This window comes from Accipiter gentilis, chromosome W (genome assembly GCF_929443795.1).
Source record: "Accipiter gentilis chromosome W, bAccGen1.1, whole genome shotgun sequence".
In the NCBI taxonomy this organism is placed as follows: Eukaryota; Metazoa; Chordata; class Aves; order Accipitriformes; family Accipitridae; genus Astur; species Astur gentilis.
Genome location: NC_064918.1, coordinates 16,970,102 through 16,987,363, shown reverse-complemented (window position 1 = coordinate 16,987,363; position 17,262 = coordinate 16,970,102). Strand labels below are relative to the sequence as shown.

At 43.1% G+C, this 17,262-nt stretch overlaps 1 protein-coding gene across 2 annotated transcripts in view; it reads right to left on the bottom strand.

Moving 5' to 3' along the window:
• Nucleotides 1–7,915, bottom strand: part of LOC126035251 (protein mono-ADP-ribosyltransferase PARP8-like) — a 203,611-nt gene extending 195,696 nt beyond the window's left edge. For both annotated transcript variants that reach the window (XM_049793580.1, XM_049793581.1), the window contains exons 1-2: nucleotides 7,335–7,915; nucleotides 6,431–6,485 (exon numbers count right to left, since the gene is read on the bottom strand). In XM_049793580.1, coding sequence (XP_049649537.1) covers nucleotides 6,431–6,485; nucleotides 7,335–7,425 — 146 coding nt within the window. In that variant the 5' untranslated portion in view covers nucleotides 7,426–7,915. The remainder of the gene's footprint in view (nucleotides 1–6,430; nucleotides 6,486–7,334) is intronic.
• Nucleotides 7,916–17,262: the final 9,347 nt, after the last annotated feature.

Sequence of the window (17,262 nt, the reverse complement as noted above, 5' to 3'; positions counted from 1 at the left end):
TTTTAACAAGCTCTGGTCAGGTTTGTCGTTATCTCAACCCTTCATGCCCCACGTTGGGCGCCAAAATGGACTGTCGTGGTTTAACCCCAGCCAGCAACTCAGCACCACACAGCTGCTCACTCATTCCCCCCCCATCCAGAGGGATGGGGGAGAAAATTGGAAAAAAAGAAGTAAAACTCGTGTGTTGAGATAAGAACGGTTTAATAGAACAGAAAAGAAGAAACTAATAATGATAATGATAACACTAATAAAATGGCAACAGTAGTAATAAAAGGATTGCAATGCACAAATGATGCGCAGGGCAATTGCTCACCACCCGCCGACCGACACCCAGCTAGTCCCCGAGCGGCGAATCCCTGCCCCCACTTCCCAGTTCCTATACTAGATGGGACGTCCCATGGTATGGAATACCCCGTTGGCCAGTTTGGGTCAGCTGCCCTGGCTGTGTCCTGTGCCAACTTCTTGTGCCCCTCCAGCTTTCTCGCTGGCTGGGCATGAGAAGCTGAAAAATCCTTGACTATAGTCTAAACACTACTGAGCAACAACTGAAAACATCAGTGTTATCAACATTCTTCTCATACTGAACTCAAAACATAGCACTGTACCAGCTACTAGGAAGACAGTTAACTCTATCCCAGCTGAAATGAGGACAATGACCTGTACTCATGCCAGCCCTTCCTAAGCCCTGTATAAATACAGTTCCTGCTAAACTAAAACCATTCAGAGCAATGGATTCCATAAAAATTGTTTTCTCCTATTTTTAAGTTGTACTTTCATGGATACTTTTATCTTATGTAAGCCAGCATTGTTTCTAAAAGGAGCATTCCAACCTTCTCTTCCCAAACCTTGCATAGCCAGAAAACACATTGCCATGCAATGAACCAGACAGAGGAGCTAGGTTAAAACTAACTTATTCAAAAAAGGTTGGTCTTAAACTAGATCATTTTGGAAAGGAAAGAAAAAAATGAAAATGTTCAGGAAAGTGTTCCATTTTGATATTTTCAGATGGACACTGATATAGAGAAGGAACTGCTAATTGCTTAATGATTGTCTCTCTGTAACTTTACATACCAAAGACTGGTGTTTGTCAAGGATTAAGCCTGTCTGAGACTGGTACTTGGGAGTGATGAGCAAGAAGGAACCATGAGCAATCACAAAACTTAATTAAATGTTTGATGAACTTACAGTCTTGTTGAGAAGGCACAAGTAGAGGCCTTGCTTGAATAGATAGGGCCAGAAAAGATAAGAACTCCTGTCTTTGTTCTCGTCCTTGTAGATAATTTAGCTTAAACTAACCATATGGTTCTACACCACTAATGAAAACTTAGATAATAAGAGCACTAACAAACACTGATGTATCAAAACATGTAAAAGACCATACTGCGCAGAATCACCTGAGGAGGGTCAAGTAGTGGACAAGTGAGGAAGACTATGGAAGACCACCAGAGGACTCCTGAAGACCACCAGAGACCTTCAATGCGCCTGCGTAAAGGACATTTGCATATGCTAATAGTTTCCTGGAAAACTAATTAATATGTATAACATTTCTCGGAAATCTAGTGAATATATATGTAGAACATGTACTTAACCTGCACAATTAGACCCGACGGTGTGCACAATAGGTGGAGCGATCCCCTGTGCATCCAGCGCTGCCAATAAAGAATACCTACTTAATAGTTAATCAAACTATTGAGTTAATTTCTTTGAATCAACACATTTTTATGTTTCAGTTGTAAAATTTTTTTTCAATTCTCTCTCTCCTTTTTTGCTACAGTATATATAAATTGAACATAAATTTTCAAATAAAAACACACATTGATTAGCCCGAAACTATTTTTCTTCACCACTTTTTTGTATTGAAGACTTTCAGCATTATCAGAATGATGTCAGCATTTCAAAATTATTCACTAAATGGAATCTCTGATGTAGGCACAGTTTTATTAAATTCATGTAAGTAGCAATAGGGCATACCACTAAAGGGGAAAAAAACATTATCTGTATGTATTTATCAAGTGGTTCAAACACCTGGTGGACATAATGTGCTAGGACTTCAGACAGTGGTTTTCATCTTTAGCTGTAGAAAGCCACAAGCAATTTAGTTACTCTTTCAGTGGCACAGCTCCCCAGCTGTGAAATATTTCACTGCTACAGTGAGGTGGGAATTAATTCATCAATTTACATGAGAATTTCTGATACTACAATATTAAGCACTATGTATAACCCCTTGAATAAAAAACAAATAGCCAAATATTCAAAATCAAAAGAGTGTAAGTTAACAATTTGTCATTATTTTAAGCAAAAATAAACAATTACTTTATACAAAAATTCAACTTTCCTTGCATCTGCAGAACTGCCATTATTGTAATCAGTGTGTTCATGTAGGGAAAGCAGAACACAAGAGGGAATTCTGACAAATTTAATCTGTGTGTTTAGTTCTTACAGGTCTTATCTAGTTTCTTTACAATATGCTGCAGTATTAGATCTGTTCTCATGCACAGCCTTATTGTCACTGTCACTCACTGCCAATGAGAGTTAAGTACTTATTTGAATAAAGAGGTATTTCAGAACTGATATGATGTCCTTGTTTAGCCTCAGAAAAAAAAAAGGGGGTGAGAAAAACACTAAAAAAAAGGAAACATCTTTTTTTCAGGACAACCAAGCACTGCTTTTATGTAAACCATGTCAAATGACATATAAAGTGAAAACAACTTCAGGGCATCATGCATATCTATTTGAAAGATGACAGATCAGCATTTCTGTTCAGTCTACAGGGTTTCTGGAGGAGCAATGTTTCATACAGGGGCAGATAATAGGAAAAAGGAAATTAGATTCTTTAAAAAAAAAAAGAAAACTCAACATGTTCACACTGTAATATCCTTTTTAGATCCTGCAGTAAAAAGCATAAAGAATCCAGCCATTTCTGATATTCTGCCAGATGTAAAGAAGAGTAAATCTTGCACAGTCACAGCACCCAAATGAACACCTCACTTTATAAGAAATCTATCACCCTACCTATCACTTTCTGACAATGAAATTAAAAATTATTAAACTGATAAACAATCTGCCCCATATTTAGTGACCACATTATGCACAAAGATGTGCTTCACTAATAAATTTCTAATTACAACCTTCCCAAACCAGGAAGCATCTCTGCAGTGTCAAACAACTCTAATAATTTAGAAGTGTGAACACAGTGCATTTAAAAAAAAAAGTACAGTCTGAACATGAAATACAGTCCAAAAGGATTAACGGAACTACACAGGTAAAGGATTATTTATGATAATTCACACAATACAAATATGTTTGTACTTAAATAATAGCTTAATACCACCTAAAGATCAAATGTTGGAACAGGTTTATACAATTAATAAAAAAAATAATAGTTCTTAGTTGGTTTCACTGGAACCTCTGTACTTGAACAAAAGCTAACTCATGCCCTCAGGGTTTGGTTCAGGACTTTACTGTGGGAATACAAGTTAACTCCACTGAAGCTATGATAAATGTGCTCCAGATCAGGCCTATCTATTTAGATTGATCTGCAGCATGGTTATGTACCACCTCAACATTTGAACAGTATTAACGTAAGAAGGGGCTGTGCAATCAATCCAAGCAACAGGGAAAAATCAGATAGTCAGAGAAGATGGCCCCAAGAAGAAAAATATCACACAGATAAACTTAACAGTTTAAAGAACAAACAGAAATCTTAGGTCCTCATCATAACTGAAATAATACTGGTACACTGACTTCCATGGACTTACACTGATTTGCTAAGAATCTGGCTCTGAGTTTATAAATGACCACTGATGGGCACTAGGGGCAACTACAGTATGCAGAGGAAAACCCCCAGTGATGTTTAACTTGCTAGTATTTTAATCTGCCTTTTTACAAGGGTAAGACAAAGAATCCTCCTTCTCAAACAGAAAACATACTGCCTTCTTTCAGAGGTCTCTGCTCTTGTATCTAACCACTATGGCTAAAAAAAAGCCATGCTACACACAGACCTAAAGGAACATCTAAAGGAAATAAAGCATGAAAAAGACTTAGTTCCAAGCATGGCTAGTGAGTGCTAAAGTACTGTAATCTTCCGTACACACCATTTCAACTCTTACTCATTTAAATCTGTTTCTTGGTTTGAACATCCATCCAGTGAACATTCACCCCTTTGCCCATTACTCAAAAGCCTGAGTTCCTGCTGGTTCACAAAACAAAGTCATCAGGCTAAATATCTGAAGTAACAGGACTAGGTCTATCAGCTGATACTCAAGTCTATGATCACAAGCTAATAGAGGTTTTGTCATTTAGGGACAATTCCTGAGTGCAATAGTAAAAAAATAGGGTCAGCACTCAGGAAGTCCACAGATGCAGCAACAGTAGTAGGGAAAAAAATCATGGCCAAATGCAAGAAAAAGATCCTTAGATAGCATTGTGCTCTCCTAAATTGATACCACATACATGTCACTGTTGCTGACCCTTGTAGAGCCTGTACTGGAGACCTGCCCAAATGCTGCACACAGTACAGCATAGCCACTGCTCAGCAACCACCTTCTCTAAGAAGAAACCACTAACTCTTCTTCAATGTGAGAAAGAAAAGTTTGGCCCTTAATGGTCAAGGCTTAGGGTTTTCATTTTACATACTTCACAAGAGAGCTTACTACCATAAACATGCCACTCAGTACACCACTGTATAGTAAGAATATCATAAAACATCTTTCTAAATCAAAATACAAACAAGCAGAGAACATGAAACCCTTCTCTCAAAGGATGCCTTTTAAATGTCCTTAAAATGTCAAAAGGAAAGTGAAATTTGAGTATGCTCTAAGTAACAATCCACTTTCACTAATTTCTCTAAGCCTAACTTTTATTTTTTAATTCAGTTTGAATTTTCAAGATCCTGAGACTAGTTTCCAGTCAACAGTTTCCTTAAGCAAATGCTGACCCTAGTTAAAATTCAAGGCTGTGGGATGTAAGGCCCTCTTCCATCTCTCGTTGTAGAAGTGACATTTTGTTTCAACATTTATAAACCAGTTTGTTGTACATCAGTTATGCCCTTAGGCTTTTTACTTTATTCAGCTTGGAAAATGGAAACAATAGACAGGTTTCACTTCCTGGTTTCTTGCTGCAATATTAGGTTTAGAAAACAGTGCAAAGTAACTTTCAAATTTGATTGTTTTAATTACATGATAAATAGTATTTCTGTTAGATAATTTTTACTGTATCAAGCCTTTCAAAATTGTCTTTTAAAACAAGATCAAAACAAAACATATACTAAACCCCTAAATTAAAGAGTATACTACAAGCAACCTGAAAATACATCTGATTCTCAGCTACTAGGTGAACTGATCTATTCTGCTCCACTGAAAATGATAGAAGTTGTCTTTTCCTTTAGTAGGAAGTGGCAGGGTAGTGAAGTGGGAAAGCATTTTTCTGAGCAGTCTCGCAGCCTGGGGACCATCTAGGAGCCTGGTCCTGCAGCCAGGCCCCAAAGCATGCACAGGGGAGAACCGATGGCTGTAGGAGCGTTGCCTGCACTGAAAGGTTCACTTGCAAAGAATACAACACTTTAACCTGATGTACCCTGGTAAAGAAAAAGAATCACCAAAGATATCAGATGAACTGTCTGAGAAAAAACAAACAAACAAACAAACAAGACATCTTGCCAAGTCTAATAAAATTCAGCTAAAAGATAAGAGGATGACCTAGCATATACTATAAATACCGTATTAAATAAAAGGTAACTAAGATCCAGGAAAACAAAAAGGATGTGTGTTCAAGCTTTTACATACATTTCCTTTTGAAAACAGACAAACACAACAAATGGTGAAATATAATAAAACAAAATGTACATGCATAATCCAGTTTATAACCAAAAGCTCATAACCACTTAGAAATAATACTTAAACTACCATTCACTAAAACATTTTTTTACCCTTAGAAGCTATACTGACATTTCACTTAATGTCTCAGTAGTTTAATTTGGTCAATTGCAGTCTCACATCTGTTATGGGACTAAATATGGCTCTCAAATGCAAGAGAATAAGGTGCTGATATGAAATATGGCCTATTTTTTATTAAAATAATAACTTTTTCCAATTTTTTAAGATGAATTAACTTTATATTTCATATGTTGATGCCTTTCCTGTGTTTCTGTTAAGTTTACATACAGCAGAAATTCTAGATATACACATAAATTAAAAAAAGAGAAACGGTGAAGCACCACAGGGCAGCACTCAGAGGAACAAGCCTCTGACAACTAGGATCACCTTTCTGATCACCTCCCTCAACACTTCCTCCTCAGTTTTGTTTGCACAAAGGCAGATGATTTATTGATCCTCCTTGCAAAAGGAAAGAAAACAAAAAAGCCTGCCATGGTATTGAACCACTGCACCTCACTGCCAGCAGGAAATGGAGTCATTACTGTAAAAAAAAGTACCTTTTGGAGCCTCCAATATAGGTGAAGGTAAAGGTGGAGTCTGAGTACCTGAAATCTGAAATACAACGAGCTGCGTTATTACAACTTGTCTTTATTTTGGCTGAAATAGCTGAGGTTTTGCAGACCAGCATTCTGCTACCGACACGGGGGGGGGGGGGGGGGGGGGGGGGGGGGGGATCGGGGTGAATCAGAGGAAATGCAGCAACTCCCCCCCCCAGCCCCTCGCAACAAGTGCCCGGTGCTATGGCAACGGCAGGGATTTCCATTGTCAGAAACGGCAACAGGCAGAGACAAGCCGGGCTCCTGCGACGGCAAATCACTGCCGGCACCTCACCGTCCCCGCCAAGGAAGCGGCGAAACCCCGGGGTTTTTTTGCACGGAAGGGAGGACGTTTACCGCTTGCCATGCTCCCAGCCCTGAAGCCGGGCAGGCGGGCGGGCGTAAAAGCATGCACCGAGGATGGCAGGAACCCGGCCGCCCGGCAAACAGCCGTGTAGCGCCCGCCGGAGCAAAAAGCACCAGGGCTGGGCTCGGCTGGGCGCTCGCCCCAGCAGCTGCGGGCTGCGCCAGGCAGCGAGGGTCACGCACACTCGCACACAACCGCCCGGTTTTGCGTGTGGCCACTGCCACGCTCCCTGACTCGGGATGCCCCCCGCCCCTTTCTCAGCCGGCGCCTGGTCTCATCTGTCCTCAAATGCCCTCGGAAGGAGAGGAGAAAGAGGAAGAAGGGGGCTGAGGGCAGGCACACGCCGGCTCGGCGGCGGCCCCCGCTCCCGGGAACGGCGGCGAAGGGCACGGGCATGGGCACAGCCCAGGCAGCCGCGCCGCGGCGGGAGCGGGGTCTGGGGCGGGCGGCGGAGGCAGCCTCCGCGCCGCCAACCTGGCGCCCGGGAGAGAAACTCACCTGCAAACAGGCAGTCCTTCTCCGCCTTGCACTTTTGGATCACAACGTCAATATCCTTCTGAATCCTCTCTTGTCTTGAACACATCCCCATGAAATAAATCCCAGGAAAAAACAAAAACAAAAACAAAAACAAAACCAGCCTTTATTTCCACCCCACCCCCCGCGCTGCCAGTTTTAATATTCAGTCCGAAAGATGGACCCTGGGGCTGGCGAGCAGGAGTCTCCCCAGCGGCCCGGAGGGATCCGCTCGGCCGGCTGGAGGACAGAGGAGGAAGGCGGCGGGAGCCGATGTTGCATGCCCAGATGTGCCCGCCCAGATGTGCCGCCGCTGCCGGCGAATGGCAATTTCCTCACAATAGATCCAGCAGAGTGGCGGCGGCGACACGGTATCCCCCCACGTCCTCTAGGTTTTGGGGGTTTGGTTGGCTGGTTTGGTCTTTTTTTGGAAGAAAAAAAAATAAAGCGGGGGGGGGGGGGGGCCGACCCGACCGATCACATCCCTGCCCCTCCCGCCAGCAGCGGCGATCCCCCCGCAGCAGCAGCGCGGAGGGCCGGCGGCGGCGCCCGCACCCAGTCCCTGGCGGCGCGGCGGGGCCGGCGCTGCTACAGCGACGCCGAACCGCAGACCCTCCCCTCGCTCCTGGCCTGGCACGTACGGCCCCCGCCGGTTCCCCGGGCAGAGGCAGCGCGATAAAAGCAAGAGGCGGATGCACAGAGCCGTGCGGGCAACCCGTGAGACGGAGGCTCGATGGCCCCAGCCCCGCTGCCGCCCCTCGCCTCCTCCCCCCGCCCCGGCCCCGGGCATAGGCTTTCGCCTCCTCCCGAGCAGCGGAGAAATGCAAATGGTAAGTGATCTAGGCGGCGGGGCGGCTCCCAGGCCGGCACCGGGGAGGAAGCGAGCAGCGCCGTGCTGCGCAAGGCCAGCGGCGGCGGGGGAGGGGGGCACTTCCCGGACGGGCAGGGCCCCGCGGGGCCCGGCAGCGGGGGCCACTCGTCTTTTTTTCCCGGGGGGACGCCGTCTGGCTCCCAGCGGGGCGGGTGCTGCAGACGGTACCCTGTGGCTCTCTCCTCCGCAACTCCCCTTCCGCCTGCGTCCGCGCCCTTCCGCCCCCGGCGGCGGGTGCACTCCTACTCGCCACTGAGGGCGGGCGTCGGCTAGTGGCACCTCGGCCCCACCGCGGGCAGAGTCCTCTGCCTGGCCCTTCCCCGGGCAGGAAAATCGGGCAGCCCACCCTTACCAGAGTGCCAGCCCATGCCTGCCTTCGCGTCCGTCCTATCGACGGGGATGCGTGCCCATTGAAACAATAAAAAGAGAATTAACGTGTTTATAATCCATCTCTAACCACCGTGATTTTTAATCACACTCCTCTCCCGTCAGTCTTCAGCAAATTTGTCTCAAACCTAAGGGCTTCGGGAGAGGACTTGGGCTGTCGGTACAGTGCCTAGCAGGCTAGAGGCTTTGGGCGCTAATGCAACACAAGTAATGACCGTAATATAACACAGAAGGAATAGTTAAGTCTGCAAACCCAAATATTTTTCATTAGCCAAAGAGCAAAGGAAATAATTAATTAAAAAAAAACCAACGAGTGTGAACACAGTGGAAACAGATTTGATTAAAAAAATTCAAAAGAATATTCATAAAATTAATTTTTTATGTATTCACCCAGCTCTAAACAGCTCCCATGGATTATTCATTACTGATCCCAGTAGTTTTAGTGGTTTTTCATTAAGCAAGTCTGTATTAAACATGTATTGTTGATTTCAAACATAGGGGAGAAACACAATCATTATTTTGTTATTTGTTCTTAAGTGGAAATAGCTAAAAAAGTGAGGTTAAAATGATTCCATATTTTTTCCTATCTTGAAAAGGTTTCGTGTCTGAAGGAGGGAACAGAAGGTAAATTATAAGAAAAAGCAGGTAGTGTTTAAAGAGAACAAAAATCCACAACTCTCTGCCTCTAAGAAAATAATTGATCGTTAAAGGGACATTTCCAGGCTACTTTTCAGTGCTGTTCACTAAATTCTCTTCTACTGTGGCAAGACTTTTCCAAGGTAGGATACAGAACTTGTCACTGTAGTCAGAAATACGGTGTAATACAGTAAAACTGTCATTCTGTCAAGTTATGCCAGCTTGGTCAATAAGTGATGCTTTTCTAGAGGTTTTTTTAGCTATTCAAGGTAGGACATCAACAGCCATGCTTGCTGCCTTCCCCTTAATCGTAGGTAAAGATGTAATCAGAACTTGATTTATTCTGGTGGGGTTTTGGTCCTGAACCTTGTAGAGAAAGGTCTCTGTTATCCCTCCCGTGTGGATCAGGAAGGGGGGAAGGTTATTAGATAGTTACAGGATATTTATGCTGACAATTCTGCTCACAGCTTATTCTGACTACAGGGTTCTTTTCAGTGTCATGTCAGTTAACACAATTCTTGATTGCCTTTTTAAGCCTTAGACTGTTTTCATAGACTTGGTAACACTGAATTAAAACATTGTCCACAAAGAAACAGTACTGTCTTCAGGAAAACTAATATAGCTGGTATCTGGTTTTACAGTATTAACTGAATAGAACAAGAATTCTGGAAATATGGTTGGTTATTTATTCCATTTATTATTATTTATTGTAAGTGGCTCTTAAATGACTAGATTCTTAGCCAATTTGGCCCTTGACTTATCTGATGACTCTAGTACTGTTATAGCAGGCATGGTTGATTTCAGTGAGGAAAAGCTAGATTATATATTGAGGTTATTCTATTGATTAAAATACTGAAAATGGAAATGTTAGAAAATCAAAGTGAATCTTTCGAGTTGATCCTTAAATTTGTACAGATTGACAAACTGCTGACATCCAAATACCCTAAGTGTTATTGCAACAGTGTCCGTATGTGTGCTGTAATCCCTATAACGATGTAAATTATACCACCCTCCTGAAGAAACTTTCTGAGGAGTTTTACAGGTAATTTCATGAACGATAGGACAGTTGGTCTTGGAAGTAATGGTCTTGGCTCAAGGGAATTCAATGTATGTCTTTCCAGTTCCTTTCTCAGTCTTGAAAATCAGCTCATGTCGTTTCTAGTTTTGTCTCAAGTTCAGCTAAGCTCAGTTAGATCGTACTGAACTGATTACCCCAATTAAGTGAAAAAGAACCAAAAGTAACTTTTATGTTTGTATTCCTGGGAACTTCATAACATTTACAGAGGTGTAAATCAGGTAAAAAGAAATTGAAATCTGTGGAGTTACATGATTATAAAATTTATGCGAGAAGACGATTGGCTCAAAATGTAATGGGAAAACTATCTAAAGAGATAGAAACAACAGAGTGAATGTGTTTCAATAATGTGTGAGCAGTGACTAAGAAAGTTATTGAGGAAATGCACAGGTCAGCCGATTTCTGCTCATTCTGGTCAGCCAATTTCTGCCTCCTTTACACTAAGCAGATTTTTTTCATTTTATGCAGAGAAAAAAAACCCATTCCACCTATTAGTAAAGCTGGTAGAAATGTTTCAGTGAGCATCAGGACACCCTCCTCTGTCCCAAAGTATTTTCTTTATATATTTTTCTAAACATGTTCCTCTTACATATAAACACATATTAGAAGTGTATTGGGTCTGGCTGAGTTGGAGTTAATTCTCCCCATAGCAGCCCTCATAGCACTGTGCTCTGCATCAGTAGCTAGAAAGGTGTTGATAACACCCCAGTGTTTTGGCTACTGCTGAGCAGTGCTGGCACAGCATCAAGGCTGTCTCGCCAACATTTTTGCCCCCCCTCAATGGCAGGCTGGGGCTGGGCAAGATCTTGGGAGGGGACATAACCAGGACAGCTGACCTAAACTAACCAAACAGATATTCCATACCATATGATGTCAGCTCAGATATAAAAGCTAAGTAAAGGGAGACGGAAGGGGGGCATTTTTGTCTTCCGGAGCAACCACTACACGTACTGAAGCCCTGCTTCCCAGGAAGTGGCCAGACATCGCCTGCTGAGGGGAAGTAGAGAATAACATCATTTGTTTTTCTTTGCTTTCGTGCGCGACCTTTGTTTTCACTTTATTAAACTGTCCTTATCTTGACCCATGAGCCCTTTGTTATATTTCCCCCCCCTGTCCAGCTGAGGAGGGGGAGTGATAGAGCGGCTTTGGTGGGCACCTGGCATCCAACCAGGGTCAACCCACCACAGTCCTTTTTGGCGTCCAACGTGGGGCTCGACAACGGCAGTTTTGCATTAAGCGTGCTACAGCTAGTTATTAAGTGGCAAGCTCCTGTGCAGGTCACAGAGCTTGTTAGCTGCTTGCTTATCTCTAGCTTGCTGAGTTTGGGAACATGTTAATGCAAATAATGGCTGTGTGCTTTGCCCTGGCACTGATGGCTTTGCTGCGCTGTGGGAGCTATCTTGTGGAGGAGATGAGGGAACACATCTCCCTCTCCCTACCGGGCATTGAGGTGAATGGTTTTATTATGCAGGTTCCCGAGGTCTTTGTTCACCCTTATGTGAGCTGTTCAATACTAATAATTAATACTGGTGGTATATTATGGGGTTTGTGGAATCTGGTCTCATCCTGGTATAAGAGAAGACAAGTTTCAGGTGAGGCAATACTGAAATGTGCCCTCGAGCGACCGGTCCCTGGGTGGCAGGGTATATGGAAGGATTTGGGCAGATTCCTAGGACAGTTATCACCTCCCATAATCTGGGACTTTACACCCAAACAGGCAAGTAACCCTGGCAAACTGACACGTCACCTGATAGAAGGGTGCCTTGCCTATCCCAATGAAAACCAACAGCTTCTCGCACTGTACTGGGGCCTGGCCTATGCCTACCGAGCCACAGTTCAACACTCTCAGAGTGTTGAGGATTTCTTGGCTGGGCGAGGGCATGTGAGCAATCCAGCCTTTAGCTGGGAATGAAGCATAAGCATACAAAGTGCTGAAGCGGACAAGGGCGCTGTGTCCTTGTACGCTGGGAAAAGGAAGATAAGAAGAGCCTGACAAACAACTCCTGGATGCTGAAGAACGAGATAAGCAACTGCAAGATGCCTCGTGAAGAAGCTTGAGCAGCCAATAAAGGATAAGATAGCGCCGCGTGAAACGGGATATTGTACTAATCAGAGCATTGTATAAGGCGCGTGCATAAGCGCATAGGGTATATAACTGTGCTGAAAGTTGTAGTAAATGGGCTTCACTTGATCACATTGGTCTGTGTGTGATGTCCCCTGTGGATCCTCCGCCGCATTTGGCGCCTGAAAGGGGACCCTCAGATCGACTCTTTACCATCTATACAAGAATCTCTCATGCAGCTGAACCAGTGAGGGAGCGGAGAAGCCGGCCAAAATGATCCCTGCTGCCCTGGCAGGATGGCTTGAGTCTCAGCTAAGCCAGGAAGAGGAGGAGGTGCGTGCAAGTGAATAGAAGGTTGAATCTCGCCCTGATCAGGTGAGCGGTTGGAGAAGGAGATGGGGTTGTTTACAATTTAAATGTCATTAGTAAGGGGAGAAAGGGGCTTGCTGAGCTGTGAAATAATTAGCAACTTATTTCCTTCTTCCTGTAGGGGGAAAAATTCCCATAAATTCCAGTGTCAGTGCAGATTGACACACATCCTCTTAGTTTATGTGTTAGATATTTCTTGAATTATCAGTATGAAAGTACAGTACTGTACTGGTTTTGGCTGGAATACAGTTAATTTTCTTCATAGCAACTTGTATGGTGCTGTGTTTTGGATTTGTGACCAGAACAGTGTTGATAACACAGGGATATTTTAGTTACTGCTGAGCAGTGTTTACACAGCATCAAGGCCTCTTCTGCTTCTCGGACTACCCTGACAGCGAGTAGGCTAGGGGTGCACAAGAAGTTGGGAGAGGACACAGTTGGGACAGCTGGACTCCCACTGGGGGGGAGTGAGTGAGCGGCTGTGTAGGGCTGAGCTGCCCACCGGGGTTAACCCACAACAGGTACAATGGTAGGAGACAGGTTATAACAGTATATGCTGTGAACTTTGATTTCTTGTAGCAATACGAATGTCTCCAAACATTTCTGTAAATCTTCAAATCTATCCAGATCCACTTTTCTTATCTCTCTTCTCCATTTTAACTCATGTAGGTCCCAGCAATACTGTACATCTCCACTTTAAAAGGAACTTTGAAAAGCATCAAGGATATTACCTTTTAAATGATGCCCAATCTTGTCTCAGGTCTTCACTTTTGGAATACCATGAGCTGCTTTTAAAATATGCATAATAGTACCAGCAACAGACCCATACCTCACTTCAGCTCCTGTCAGTAACTCTACCTACCACAGTCCCCACATACTTCTGCAGACTTCATTCTGAATCCTTACCTGACCATCCCCTGCTGTAACCTCTTTATACAGGTAAATTTATGTGAATCGGGATTGCAATCCATATTTAAAATCCCATTGACAATTAGACAGATTTTACAAACTTCTCCTTCATCTTTATGCATACAAGTATGCAAGTATTTAGTTTTCAGACTCCAGCCAAAAAGTAAAGTATTTTAATAAGAAACCTAGGCCATATACATCCAAAAGCTATTCTATATTTAACACAGTTTTAATTTGTTTGCCTGAAACAAAAATGCTTGTTCTGAGGATTTTTGCTCTATTTTATTTTTCTGTAGCCTGTTTTGTCCCTGTAAATACAGCAACAAAATGTATTTTTCCCTTTACTCCTATTCCTCGCCTATTTTAATCATTTTGATGTGGAATGGTACATTTCTTTAGAATATAACACATTTTAAAATCCTCTCCTTTTTTCTCAAGAGGGTTTCTTTTTTTTCCGGACACAATCCTTCCTCACATGCTCTTATCAGTGGCATTTTCTCTCTGACTCAAGCTCTTACACATGTCTTTCCATTTCCCCTTCCAATGTACGTGTGTATCTCCTTGTCACTCCCTCTGTCCTTTCTATCAGTATCCAGCCATCTTCTGCTCCCCATTCTCCCCCACTTACTCCACCACTGTCTCCTTGTCATACCCTTCTCTACACCCATTCTGATTCTGACTGGAGTAAGGCAGCTCCAGCACACCCAGCTGAGGACTGTTTTTGTGTATATAGGCTGAGCTATGGCCCAAGTTGGATTTTCAATCTGTGTATCTACTGGAAGGCATGAAGCTGGACATGGGACAGTGAGAAAGCATTATTCCTGCAATGTCCCAAAGCATTCCAGTGAAGCCAGTTACATCCTCTGATGTCACTAAACCTTTACATTTGAAGACTTCATAACAAAACGTGACAACAGCATCCATTTAGTTGCGAGACATACACCAAAGCTACATTAGGGCAAGATTTGCATAATCATATTGCTTTAAAATTGACCTAACAGCATTCCTAATTGTTGAAATCCACAGATGTCCATGCTGCTGCAACTATATGTCACCCTCCCCCCTATGCCATTAAATAACACCTTAAACATGATTTCAAATATCTGAATGCAAGCATACACATTCATACAGTACAGATCCTTGGGTTCATAAGCTCATGATTGGATTACACTGTTTCATCAATGCAATAGCCATCTGTGAAAGATAATTTAATCTAGACCTTCTCCTCCATTATCTCTAACCTTTTTAAAAAAAAACATCTGAGAAGGAGAACACGTGAGAGCAGAAACTGGTTATAAACCATGTTGCACCAAGGCAGCTTGAGGTTAAGTTGTAAGAATGAAATATATTTATTTGGGGATCAGAATACACAGACTTTACCAGTGAAAAAAATAATCTGTTATTTTTCTTTACTGATGAAATATATCCTAGATGTCAAGGGCTTGATGTATCCTTCACAGTTCAGTGGCTCCTGAATCTCACACAGACAGTATGCTGGAGCTGCAACTGTCATTTTACTCGAAACACCACAGTGAGGCAAGAATCTCACAACTGCTTTGTATTAAAAGATGGATTTAGAGCAAAATTCCATTGAAAAATACATGAAGCTATATCAACTGACATCAGGTGAGTTTCACTTCACAAAAGGAACTCATTGGCTGACAGAAGATTGAATGCTCATTAAAAAGTCTTTTGACATCTCCGTTCCTAACCAGCCATGTCTCCTAAGCACCTACATTTCTGCTCCAGAGCCTGCATCCAAGCAGTCTTACACAGTCACAGGCATACAAAAAGATTTAGGGATTGTGAGACCAAATTTCAGAAACCTCCACAGCTAAATGTCAAATGAGAAGGGGCCTGGACAATGCAGAGGTTTTAAGAAACTTTTAGGCGCTGGGTTCCTCCAGTGGCTCCAGCTCTGTTTTCAGGCCAGAGCAGCCTAATTGTGGGGCTGGAAGTACTGTGGAGTCTCACAGCTGAACATCCTGATATCTTTACCTTGGGGACTAGAGCAGGAACGCACTCTCAAAGCAGATCATACACTATGCAAGGAAAGGGAACCACTGCCACAAAATATTTAGCCGTATTTCAGAACAAAAGGGCTAGCATAGATACTTAACACTTCAAGACTCTGGACAGGAGGCAAATACTTAAATTCCCTGAGAGTGCATGTCCCAACACAAGCCTGGCAGCTTTTCTTACCAGGCACCTCAGGACATTCCCTCTTTATTTGCTGAGGCTTTGCAAAGCCTCTTCTTGGCAGCCTGCCAGTCCTCCCAGGAGCTGGGTCCCCACACTGGCAGCTCCAATGCACAGGAAACCAGATACAGGGCCAATACGTGTTGTGAGACAGGTGCTATAAGAAATGAATAAATTTCATTCCACAGATACTTCAAGAATGATTCAAAAGGCCAACAAGTATAAGTTTCTCTGATGCAGATGCCCCACTGCATTCTTACTAGTACACTGGCACTTGCTTGGTATGTTCATCCATCTTCACTTTCAACGGAAAATAAAGTTCTTAGATTTTATTCTTAAAGATGAATGCTTTTACCATGCTGTTTCTCAAGATACCTCTGCAGGATCATTTGCCATTTTATTAGTGTAACTGTGAAGTAGCTGGTTATGAAATAATGAAAGCTGAAAGTTCAGTGACCCCACTTCCTGTCATCAACATGAACATATGCTTGTATCAGGAACATAAACATGGCATGCTACATGTTGGAGAATCCTGATGGAAATCTCAGATTACATAAAATCCCTCACAAGTTTAATTAATGTATAGTCCCCTGACCATTTATTCTTCTCTCAAAACGCTATTGACCATGACATTGACCATCTCACATGGTCAATGTTAATGAAAATAATACCAACAAGCTCAGTTTTCAGCTTTAACTCCATTAGAGCTACAACCATGTATGAAAGATTTCATGTAATATTGTAATGATTCAGGCCCAGCCAGCAACTAAGCACCACGTGGCCGCTTGCCCACTCCTCCTCCCATGGTGGGATGGGGAGGAGAATCGGAAGAAAAAGGTAAAGACTCGTGGGTTGAGATAAGGACAGTCTAACAGGACAACACAAGGAGAGAAGAAATAATAATAAAAACAACAACAATAATAATAAAAGAATATATGAAGCAAGTGATGCACAAAGCAAATGCTCACTACCCGGAACCCGATGCTCAGCCTGTTCCTGAGCCTCGATCCCTCGTCCCCACCATCAGCTCCCCCAGTTATATACTGAGCATGACATCATATGGTATTGAATATCCCCTTGGCTAGTTCAGATCAGCTGTCCTGGCTGTGCCCCCTCCCAGCTTCTTGTGAAAATTAACACTATCCCAGCAGAACCCAGGACATTATCCACCCTTTATTCTATACCATCTACGTCATGCCCAGATCCTACACTTTCCAATTAATCACCACCACTTTCGCTGCCTTTGAGAGAGATTATATATACATACACACACAGAGATATCATTCCCTTGGTCTATGGGCCATCCCTCTAATGTGTCCATTGAGTTCATTTAATCCATGACTTTGGGGCTCCATCTGTTGTAACAGTCTTTCAGGGCAGGAAAGATGGTGTGTGGTGTTGAATT